Below are 12,731 nucleotides of genomic sequence, written 5' to 3' on the forward strand. Positions count from 1 at the left end.
ACATGAACCACTTCATACTGTATGTCATGCACGTGGTTTTAATTTCACACAATTCGGTTACATTCACATGTGAGTCTTTAACATTATTCATTTATTTTCATGGGATTAAAAAAAACACGATTCATTCATTTTCTCATCAGATTCGTTACACATGATTCATTTATTTTGACAGGAGTTTTTTTCACGTATGTGATTCTTTACAGGTGATTCATGTCTTTTCACATGTGATTTTTAAGTTAGGTCATTTATTTTCATGTGACTTCTTCAGACACTTCATTTGTATTTGCATGTGATTTTGAGATGATTTGTTGATTTCCACATGTGATTTTTGTGCAATTTGTTGATTTCCACATGTGATTTTTGGACAAATTGTTGATTTTCACGTGATTTTTTTTTTTGCAAATTGTTGATTTTCACATGTGATTTTTGTGCAATTTCTTCATTTTCACATGATTTTTTGGGCAATCTGTTGATTTCCACATGTAATTTTTGGACAATTCGTTGAGTTTACATGTGATGTTGAGATGATTTGTTGATTTTCACATGTGATTTTTGTGCAATTTGTTCATTTTCACATGATTTTTTGGACAATTTGTTGATTTTCACATGTGATTTTTGTGCAATTTGTTGATTTTATGTGATTTTTGTGCAATTTGTTTATTTTCATGTGTGATTTTTGGACAACTTGTTCATTTTCACATGTGATTTTTGTGCGATTTGTTGATTTTCACGTGATTTTTGTGCAATTTGTGATTTTCACATGATTTTTGGACAACTTGTTTATTTTCATGTGTGATTTTTGGGCAACTTGTTCATTTTCACATGTGATTTTTGTGCAAATCGTTGATTTTCACATGTGATTTTTGTGCAATTTGTTCATTTTCACATGATTTTGGGGCAATCTGTTGATTTCCACATGTGATTTTTTTGACAATTCGTTAAGTTTACATGTGATTTTTGTGCAATTTGTTGATTTTCACATGTGATTTTTGGCCAATTTGTTGATTTTCACATGTGATTTTTGTGCGATTTGTTGATTTTCATGTGATTTTTGTGCAATTTCTTTATTTTCATGTGTGATTTTTGGACAACTTGTTCATTTTCACATGTGTTTTTGTGTGATTAGTTGATTTTCACATGATTTTTGTGCAATTTGTGATTTTCACATGATTTTTGGACAACTTGTTTATTTTCATGTGTGATTTTTGGACAACTTGTTCATTTTCACATGTGATTTTTTTTTGACAATTTGTTGATTTTCACGTGGGTTTTTTTTAGACACTGTTAATTTTCACATGTGATTTTTGGACAATTTGTTGATTTTTACATGTGATTTTTGTACACTTTTTTGATTTTCACACGTTTTTTTAAACAATTTGTTTATGTTCACATGTGATTTTGAGACAATTTGTTGATTTTCACGTGATTTTTTTGAGACAATTAATTTATTCTCGTGTTATTTTTAAGGCAATTAATTTATCTTAATGTGATTTTTTTTCAGATAATTCATTTATTTTCACATGTGACTTTTAGACAGTTTGTTGATTTCACATGATTTCTGGACAACTTGTTTATGTTTGCATGTTATTTTTGGACAATTTATTTATTTTCACATGTGATTGTTGAGACAGTTTGTTGATTTTCACGTGATTTTTAGACAACTTGCTGATTTTTCACATTTGATTTTTAAGGCAACTAATTTATCCATGTGATTTTTTTAAAATCATTTATTTATTTTCACATGCGATTTCGACAATTAGTTTATTTTCATGTCATTTTCAGACAATTTGTTTATTTTCACATGTGATTTTTTGAAAGACAATCAATTTATTTTCACATGTGATACTTTACAAGTGATTTATCTATTTTCACATGGTCATTTCTCATGTGTAGGACATGTAGTTCTATTCATCACATGATGCAGTTTTCTTCACACACTCTTTAAGGGCATAGCATTTTGAAATGCACTTTCACGTCATCACATTATCACTCACATAATCACCTGAAATACATGTGATTTTCCCTGAAGGGATACAGCTTGAGTGAATGAGTGAATATCAACAGTTTTATCCCAACTAGCAGACTGGGCTGATGTAATAAATCTGCCTTCTGACTGAGTCGCAGCTTTGTGTGTGTTGGAGGACATTTGGTAGCTGTCGTGTCAAAGGTAAGAATTAACTTGTGGGTGGAAATTGTTCAAATCAGACAGTGAAGTTGATGAAACTGGCTTTAAGGGTCACTTAGACACTTATTTAACCAGCCAATTTTATCCCTGATTTATTCGCAGCCAATTCCCACCCACCACACAGGTCTCTGTCTCTATTACACAACAGCTACCAACCAGGGAGGGCGCGGCACGTGACACCAGCCGAACGCATCTTTTTGAACTGCTGCTCATGTGGCGTAACACCCTCAGAGGAAAGCGATATGCATGAGCTCACAGATTGGCGAGTGTCGCTGTAATTCTCTCTGAGAGCACAGCCAGTTTAGCTCCATACACAGCTGTGGCATCATCGGGATTCGAGCTAGTAATCTCTGCATGATGACCGAACGCTTTTCTGTTATGTCACTCTGGAGCCCCAGTTTCTCGCACCACTCTGTATAAATTGTAAAAGGCTATTATTTGTGAAAATCCCAGACAATCATTTCTTTCTGAAATAGTCGACTGTTTGGTACATTCAGTCATTGAGAAAACTTTTATGATTTTTTTTTCCATATTTGAAAATGAACTGAAACTAGTGACCTGTAGGTGCATGATGCTGTACCTTGCACTGCTGCCACATGAATGTCTGATGGGATAATTATGTGTAAAGGATATATTTTACATACTGAATTGATGCATTTATTCTACAGGGCTCTAATTATATAACACACAGATTGGTGTGGCTCATAAAGATCGCAATTATATTTTAAAGCAAATAATTACAAACTAACATATCCTTGTGCAAAATTATATTATTAACCCCTTAAACATCCATTCTCACATTGCAGGCATTTAGCAGACAATCTTATCCAGAGTGACGTACAATGTACCCAGAGCAGCCTGGGGAGCAGTTGGGAGTTAGGTGCCTTGCTCAAGGGCACTTCAGCCATTCCTGCTGGTCCAGGGAACTGAACCGGCAACCTTTTGGTCCTAAAGCTGCTTCGCTAACCATTAGGTCATGGCTTCCCATATTCTAGCAGCTATTCTAGTACTTGTTATTCTTGTTGCTAAACACCTTTCCTGGGGGTGGTGGTGTAGTGGTTAGCTCTGTCGTCTCACAGCAAGAAGGTTCTGGGTTCGAGCCCAGCAGCCAATGAGGGCCTTTCTGTGTGAAGTTTGCATGTTCTCCCCATGTCTAAGTGGGTTTCCTCCACAGTCCAAAGACATGCAGTTTGGTTAACTGGCTACTCTAAATTGTCCATTGATCAAGCTTGGAGACACACCAATGATGGACTGTTAAAATATCATCAGTGTGGTGGCCCTTGCCAGCTATGGGATGAAGAAGAAGAAGAAGAAGAAGAAGAAGAAACACCTTTCCAAGCATAGTAGGTTCACTAGTTGCTGAATAATATGATTTAAATCAAAGCTGGGAGTTAAACAGAAATCAGTGTAATCCCCTTCTCCGTCTACTCTAATATAATACACACAGAGCTCTGGTTTTTGTTTGTTATACATGAAAGATGACAAATTCTTACAACAAATCAAAGACAAGTGCAGACAAAATATGCAATTTTAAATTTCAGTTCACTGTTTCAAAACTTAATTTTCCTTTCTTCTTCCTTTTTTTGTAAATTTGGATATGCAATCCAAATCGGGCACATTAAAAAGAAACAGTACTGACAGTGTTTTTGACATGGAGGGCAAAACACTAGAGGATTTTCATGGCTGTGGTTTGAGCTCACCTTGTCTGAGTAGATGGACATGCGCGTAGTCAGTCCCACTACAGGGATGCGATAGAATCCAGCTGTGTAGGACACTGGTGTCGGGGTTAGATGGTCGTTGGATTGGGGAGGATGACTCACCAAAATGGCATAGACCTGAGAATGGGGGGGAACAAAATATTCAGACATCAATGTTAACAATTTCACATATTTGCTGAAACAAGAAAAAGGGATGCTGTCTGAAAATTTCTTATTTGCACATGGTATCTCAAGTAATATCTTCGTGTGTGTGTGTGTGTGTGTGTGTGTGTGTGTGTGTGTGTGTGTGTGTGTGTGTGAGAGAGAGAGAGAGAGAGAGAGAGATGGTATGCTAATCTCCTTTGATGTGTTGGAAGCTGCTGCAATCTCTCTCTCTCTCTCTCTCTCTCTCTCTCTCTCTCTCTCTCTCTGTATCTCTTCACCAGAACAAAGCAGCTGTTATCTGGAGGGCTTACGCCATGTTGGCCTCGTTTTCTGTTAAAAGCAACTGGTCCAGCTCATGCTGACCACTTTTGGTGTTCACAAAAGCATGTCCATAATGTTGAGTTAACAACTATAGTGCTGTATTAAGTTCAATTAAATTATGACTGTGTGTGTGTGTGTGTGTGTGTGTGTGTGTGTGTGTGTGTGTGTGTGTGTGTGTGTGTGTGTGTGTGATCAGTCTGTAAGTAAAAAATAATAATTCAACTCTTTTCATTTGCATTTGAAAACGAAATAACAATCATTATCTGTATCCGCAGTGGTGCTCACTAACACCCGCTGTGTTCCAAACCAAGTGTCCTCTTTCACCCTTCGATATAATATGTACATGGCCACTATGGCAACTTTGGTAACCTGGATGTCCTGGGGCACTCTTTTGACAGTTTATTTCGTGAGATTTTGGATGAAGTCAAAAGTGAAATTGGCTCTGTGTGTGCTATTAAATGTTTTACTTGTTATAAAATACAATGCAGTGGACATGAATATAAATGAGGCCAGTATATGAATACTTTCAATAAGAGTCCTGGAGATATATTGTGATTTACATAAAGATAAATTTCATTAAACTATAAATGCACTTAAGGCACTTTTTTTGAAGCTCAAATGTATTTACTTTTAAAAATACATATAAATGAATAGATAGATAGATAGATAGATAGATAGATAGATAGATAGATAGATAGATAGATAGATAGATAGATAGATAGATAGATAGATAGATAGATAGATAGATAGATAGATAGATAATGTAACAGAATAGCCTATGTTTTTCAACAGTATTGAAAAAAACAATATACTTAGGGTTTAAGATTAAGATGCTTAATTCTTAAAGAAAAAAAGTCAATTAAATACCCATAATTCTATGGAGATACTATTTGTACTATTTGTTTTGGGGTTTTTTAAATGTATAATATCCCTCTTTTCTTTGCATACAGTATATTTTCTTGAAAGCAAATATATTTACTTTTTTTTAATTCACAGCTAAAGAAATGAATAGACAGACAGACGGACGGACGGACGGACGGACAATTTGGCTGTCAGAGAATAGTCTATGTTTTTTTAAACAGTACTAAAGATAGATAGATAGATAGATAGATAGATAGATAGATAGATAGACAGACAGACAGACAGACAGACAGACAGACAGACAGACAAAAACCCAAATTGGATAAGAGAGAATAGCCTATGTTTTTTATAGTATTGAATAAAACCTCATCATATTTACAGTTTAAGATTAAGATGCTTAATTCTTAAAGAAAAAAAGGAAATTAAATATTGATTATTTGCTTGGGCATTTTTTGGAAATGTATAACATCCCTCTTTTCTTTGTGTCCAGTGTATCTTGTTGAAAGCAAATGTGTTTACTTTTTAAAATTCATGGCTAAATAAATTAACAGACAGACAGACAGACAGACAGACAGACAGACAGAGAAACAAACAAATTGGCTGTCACAGAATAGTCTGGTCTTTTTTACAGTACTGAAGGCAGACAGACAGACAGACAGACAGACAGACAGACAGACAGACAGACAGACAGACAGACAGACAGACAAATTGGCTGTCAGAGAATAGTCTATGGTTTTTTATAGTACAGACAGACAGACAGACAGACAGACAAATTGGCTGTCAGAGAATAGTTATGGTTTTTTTTATAGTACAGACAGACAGACAGACAGACAGACAAATTGGCTGTCAGAGAATAGTCTATGTTTTTTTATAGTATTGAAGACAGACAGACAGACAGACAGACAGACAGACAGACAGACAGACAAATTGGCTGTCAAAGAATAGCCTTTTTTAAATAGTATTGGAAAAAACAACAACATATTTAGGGTTTAAGATTAAGATCTTAATTCTTAAAGGGGAAAAAGGTCAGTTAAATATTGATTATTTGTTTGGGCTTTTTTGAAAGTGTATAACATCCCTCTTTTCTTTGTGTACAGTGAATTTTGTTGAAAGTAAATGTATTTACTGTTTTAAATTCACACCTAAAGAAATAGATAGATAGATAGATAGATAGATAGATAGATAGATAGATAGATAGATAGATAGATAGATAGATAGATAGATAGATAGATAGATAGATAGATAGATAGATAGATAGATAGATAGATTAGCTGTCAAAGAATAGTCTGTTTTTAATAGTACTGAAGACAGACAGACAGACAGACAGACAGACAGACAGACAGACAGACAGATAGATAGATAGATAGATAGATAGATAGATAGATAGATAGATGTACTTTGGATGCACTCAGATTCCACAGGTAGACGCATTTTTTTTTTCTTCTTCTTTAAAACCGTCCCCATTAGCCCCAGTGTACACTGTATTTTTGCGGGATGAGTGCGCAGAGCTGGGTTTAGTCACTACCTGGTTGGAGATGAGATCCTCACACACGGACAGTGCCATCTGAATGGCGTTGGGTTTGTGCGTGACGGAGATGGCGTTCATCTTGAACTTGTCTTTGCCGTAGATGTTGTTGGCCTGGGTCACGGCGTCCTTGAACACCTGTTCGTAGCGCTTCTGACTCAACACGGCGCCGATGTTCACGATCTTGGGCTCGCAGCCTCCCCGCGCGCACGAGCAGGACACGAGGAAGGCGAAAAGAACCAGACGCATGTTTGCGTGTTTGCCTCTGGAGCCGCCGCGGATCACTCAGCTGTCATGCGCAGGGTCCGTCAGTGAGGCAGCCTGATGGAGCAGGGTTCCTAATGAACAACTTCGGAAGCACAGGAATGCGATCACATTGATCTGATCTGTTTAGGTATGTGTGTATTTTTCTCAGTCTGTTTTTGATGATCAGAAAACGCTGTATTTAAAAAAAAAAAGATTAAAAAAGAGAGAGACGCGTCTTGGAATGGTGACGCTCCTGTTGATACTATTTCCCCTCACAGATTCATTCTCCTTTTATAAACAGGAGGAAAAAAGAAAAGAAATAAGACGGATATGATTTAGAAAACGTCCAGAGCGTTGGTTTATTCGGTTTAATTTTTCCTATTTCTAATAAAATCTCCTGTTTTCCCGCTTTTGGCGTGGCTCCATTCGGGTCCGGTGACCTAAGGCTCGTCGAGATCTCCGCTGTCCTTGGTGCTGAACGCGTGCGCGCTCTCGGATGCGCGCTCCCGCTCAGATTCCGCCTGATTAACGCGTACGTTTTATAAATCATCAACCCAACAGCTTTGCTGCTTACCAGTGTGTGTGTGTGTGTGTGTGTGTGTGTGTGTGTGTGTGTGTGCGTGCATGTCACACTAGTACTTTTATTAATATATTTTCTGTATTAATTACTGCTTCTATCATTAGAATATTTTTTTCTTCATTTCATCAAAGGTTAAATTAATTCACATTCATTCCCTAGCAACGTTACTTACTAGATCCAATATGTCAGTCCCAGTTTTAAAGTAAAATTAGGTTAGTTAAAGCTGTCTCTTTTTTTTTTAACCTTTTAATGATTAGCTTTGTGCTTCATTTCTTCCATGGCAGTAAATCAGTCAATGCACCTTTTGGACATTATGGACATAATGGATGGACGGACATTGTTTTGGGTTGTTGTTTTTTTTTTGCACCCCCCCCCCCCCCCCCCCATTTTCTTTCTTTTCTTTCCTTTTCTTTTTTTGAGTAAAATATGCTTCTTCTTCTTCTTCTTCTTCTTCTTCTTACAGATAATCAATAATCAATAAGAGCCGCGCTCCGTCCATCACTCGGCGCGAGAACGCGGATATGCCACGGCAGCGCGCAAAAAAGAAGAAAAAAAAATCACCGAGACCCTCGTTACCAAGGAAACTAGCATCTCTATGTCTTTCTCTTTCTCTCTATCTCTTTCAACCAACCGAACTTAGTGTTATGAATCCGCCTTTGGTCCTGATAAAGAGGTAAGTTTAGTGTTTCAGTGATCTTAAACGCGCCATTTTCAAATAAAAAAAAAAATAAACAAAGAAACAAGAACTCATTTGTAATCAATTGCTATGGATATTAAATAAATCGCTTTTTTTAGGTTGCAATTTGATTACATCAGTAGTTAGGCTACTCATGACTGAGAATGCATCACCCACATCCACAGAAAGAAAAAAAAATAATCTACCTAAAGTCAGACATGGATGGAATTTTGATGACATGTTCTTTCAGTCCTTCATCCCACAATCCCCTGGTACAGCAATAATCCTCAAACTACCAACTGTCAGCCATTCTGTTCTCCAAACCTCACTTATTCCCTGATTGCGTAATCAGTACTGACTGATGAGATTTTGTGGAATAATGTTCAAATGTGAGTGGCACGGTGGTGTAGTAGTTAGCGCTGTCGCCTCACAGCAAGAAGGTCCTGGGTTCGAGCCCCGGGGCCGGCGAGGGCCTTTCTGTGCGGAGTTTGCATGTTCTCCCCGTGTCCGCGTGGGTTTCCTCCGGGTGCTCTGGTTTCCCCCACGGTCCAAAGACATGCAGGTTAGGTTAACTGGTGACTCTAAATTGACCGTAGGTGTGAATGTGAGTGTGAATGGTTGTCTGTGTCTATGTGTCAGCCCTGTGATGACCTGGTGACTTGTCCAGGGTGTACCCCGCCTTTCGCCCGTAGTCAGCTGGGATAGGCTCCAGCTTGCCTGCGACCCTGTAGAACAGGATAAAGCAGCTACAGATAGTGAGATGAGATGTTCAAATGTTCATGCAAGACAAAATGTGCATGCATGCACAGATGGAAGGTAGATTAGTCATATGAAAGAATAGTGCACATGGTGCACATGTGCTTGCTTGTGTACTGCAAATTAGTCATGTCGGGGTGAAGAAGATAATGCATCAGACAGTAGGACTGTCACTTTGTCTTTTTCTTCCACTTCATTATCCATTGAAACTGGTCTCCCTGAATCATTTCTGCACTCATTTGGACATTTTATTACACCCCCCCCCCCCTTTTCTCTGTAAGGCCACACCAGAAGAAACTGAAGCAAGGATAAGAGAAGATGGCAGCTGAGCTGCTCCTGCCCTGAGATGCTTCCAGTTTCCAATAAATGAAACGTGCACAATCATTTTGAAATTGAGTCTCAGCTCTCAAAGTGTCAGCTTGGATAAGGCAACATGGATTCACTCCCTGTACGATTTCAGCAACTCACAGATCTATTCATAGCGACTGCAGCAGGAATATATTGCACAGATGAATTCCTAATACATTACATTACTTCTTATTTACATACAGTGATTACTGTATCAGAAGCATGGGACAGATTTTTTTGGGGGATAGATATGATGCAAATAATGTTTAGAGGCTGGTGTAATGCGCATAATAATAATAATAATAATAATAATAATAATAATAATAATAAATCTCCTGCAGAACTGACAGGAAAGCACAACTGCATGCAGCTGAAGAGAGAGAGAGAGAGAGAGAGAGAGAGAGAGAGAGAAGCAAGCCTCCTACTTTGCATAGGAAGCATGCTTGATTGTCTTTTTGTAGCATATGTTATTCTGCATGCTTAATTTAAACTGCTCCGCCCAGTGTAAAGGCTAAACCTGAATATCTGTTTAATTATTCCTGAGTGCACCTCATGAGGAGGCTGCTTCTCGATTGTCTGGCACAACAAAAGACAATCACAGGTCATGCTATCCTTTTAGCAGTAGGCCTGAAAAGGAGAAAATGCAGCCTGAAGCCGTGTCTTCTTTGCAGCTGGCATGGACACCTTCTCATTACTGTAAATAGTCAAGTCAAGTTTATTTGTATAGCGCTTTTAACAGTAGACTGTCGCAAAGCAGCTTTACAGAATTTTAATGACTTTAAACATGAGCTAATTTTATACCTAATTTATCCCCAACGAGCAAGCCTGTGGCGACGGTGGCAAGGAAAATCTCCCTCAGACGACATGAGGAAGAAACCTCGAGAGGAACCAGACTCAAAAGGGAACCCATCCTCATTTGGGTGATAACAGACAACGTGATTATAACATTAACAGTTTTAACATGAAGTCAATTTCATTGACGTGTTAAACTGTTCATTGATGGAAACTTGAGTGCAAAACTGTTCATGACAACTGCAGTCCTAAAGTTAGCAAGTCAACTGGAGTCCTCAGCCATAAAAGCATTACTGTAAGAGTCCAGAGCGTCCTCCAGGTGTGACTTTCAACTGTCCTCATGGGGCCGTCCTCTACAGGAGCGATGTGATGAGACTCCAGCCAGATGTAGGGCATCAGGATGGATCAGGCAGGTCCGAGGAGCAGAAGAGGTCAGCATCTCGATCTCAGGATTGACGTGTAACTCAGAGGGACAGACAGAGTGGAGGGGGGAAAAGAGAAAGATAGAAAAACTATGACAGCATAACTAAAAGGGCAGAGCCAGAAGGTAACACAGGCATGAGGAGCCCCGGGACATAAAGCAGCAGCCACTACACCGTCAACAAACTTGAGTGAGCAAGCGAATGGGGGACTGACAGCATCCATACATCCCAGTTTACCAAAATACTGTATGTCTGAGGATTCTCCAGATCTACTCCTTTACCTCATAAACACTATTAACAAAAAGATACATATGAAATAGATAACTGGAAGCTTTTCCTGAGCATGCAACAGGAACATGTAACAGTGCGCACATCCGACTCCAGAAGAACCAGAAAGATGTGGTACCTTAAGTACAACAACGAAAAACACACACTGGGGCTGGTAATTAAATGTGAAAATATAATTGGAAATCAACAAATAAGAGGCATCTCATTACATTTTCCTCTTTTAAAACAGAAAGCACTTTCCGAATATGCACTACGTTTGATATTGCAGTTATACTGTCCTGTATACTCACCGGCCACTTTAATAGGAACCTGTTCTTGGTTGCACGAGTGGAACCCAGTGTGGTCTTCTGTTTTCTGTTGCATGCTGAGATGCTTTTCTGCTCACCACGGTTGTAAATAGTTCCTATGAGTTACGATATCCTTCCTGGTACAAAAGCTCGAACCAATCTGGGGTGGGTTTCCCAAAAGCATCGTAACACAAAGATCATCGTTAAATAGTAGAGCGAGCATCAGAATGAACACTCTGTCTTCTAGTTAAGATGCACTTAGCGTTAAGAGGCTTTTGGGAAACCCATTTTCCAGAGAGGTCCATTTTCCTCTGATCTCTCTTATCAACAAGGCATTCGTTTCCACCCACAGAACTGTCGCTCGCTCGCTCACTCGATCTTTTTTGTTTTTCGCACCAGTCTGTGTAAACTCTAAAGACTGTTGTTTGTGAAAACCCCAGGAGATCAGCCGTTTCTGAGGTGGTGTTTACATTAGACCGTATCAGCGGATCATCAGATTAACGTTTTTAAAACGATTCGCGTGCACACAGCAACGCCAATACACGATTCGCGTGCACACAGCAACGCCAATACACGGATACGCTAATCACATGACTAATTAGACGGCACGTCACATGATCCCAGTGCATATCAGGCATGCGCAAGTCACTCACCACTTGCAAGTGGAAGGATGGCAAGCGAACACCTTCTCCAGCAGATAAACACACCTGGCTGTGATGTTCATGTTCTCACTGAGTTTAAGCGCCTGAAGGAAGTTGAAATGTGTAAATAAACCTCAGTGCGGCTCAGCGCTTCCTCCTGCGCTCCAAATCACTCCGCCCTGAACAGCGAGTGCCCTCTGGAGGGTGCGCACTCCGGCCCTGCGCAGCTCACAGAGCGCGCGAGTGAAGCGCACGAGCAGTGATTTGGGACTGAGCCGCTGTGTGTGTGATCCCAACGCCAGCGAATCAGGAAGGTGGATGTCACAGTGACGTTGTCCAATGACGACGTCAGCTAGAGCTCAGCACAGCGTTTCCTCGTTCCTCAATGTTTACACAGCACCGGATCAGATACGAACTGGGTTGAATACGTGGGCCCTGGCGGATTCAAGTTGTTCCGCCTGTGGAGTCGTTTCCCGGCGTTTTAATGTGCACGGACAGTGCATCCGTGACGAAAATGAGACGGATACAGTCTAATGTAAACACCACCTGAAACACTCAAACCAGTCCATCTGGATCAAACCGACACCCATGCCACAGTGAAAGAATGTCACACTTTGAGATCACAATTTTTCCCATTCGGATGTTTGAACGTTGTGAACGTTCACTGAAGCTCTTGATTTGTATCTGCATGATTTGATGCATCAAGGGATCGGCTGATTAGAGAACTGCATCGAACAGCAGGTGGATGTATGGTGTTCATAATAAAGTGACCTGTGAGTGTATGTTAGGACTTACGGGTATGTGATCATGGGTAAGGTGTGTGTGCCAGTGAGGAAGGCAGGTGATTCAGAGAAACAGCTCCACCTCATGGATATGCACTACAAGCTAAACACAAGTCTTCATAGGAGCAAGAACAGACTTTATAGGAGAATGTGGATCGA

At 39.4% G+C, this 12,731-nt stretch overlaps 1 protein-coding gene across 2 annotated transcripts in view; it reads right to left on the minus strand.

Moving 5' to 3' along the window:
* The window catches only part of grin1b (glutamate receptor, ionotropic, N-methyl D-aspartate 1b), a 72,446-nt gene extending 65,443 nt beyond the window's left edge, over window positions 1-7,003 (minus strand). For both annotated transcript variants that reach the window (XM_060906725.1, XM_060906726.1), the window contains exons 1-2: window positions 6,755-7,003; window positions 3,886-4,020 (exon numbers count right to left, since the gene is read on the minus strand). In XM_060906725.1, the coding sequence (XP_060762708.1) occupies window positions 3,886-4,020; window positions 6,755-7,003 (384 nt within the window). The remainder of the gene's footprint in view (window positions 1-3,885; window positions 4,021-6,754) is intronic.
* Window positions 7,004-12,731: the final 5,728 nt, after the last annotated feature.

The sequence above is a fragment of the Neoarius graeffei genome, chromosome 24, assembly GCF_027579695.1.
Source record: "Neoarius graeffei isolate fNeoGra1 chromosome 24, fNeoGra1.pri, whole genome shotgun sequence".
In the NCBI taxonomy this organism is placed as follows: Eukaryota; Metazoa; Chordata; class Actinopteri; order Siluriformes; family Ariidae; genus Neoarius; species Neoarius graeffei.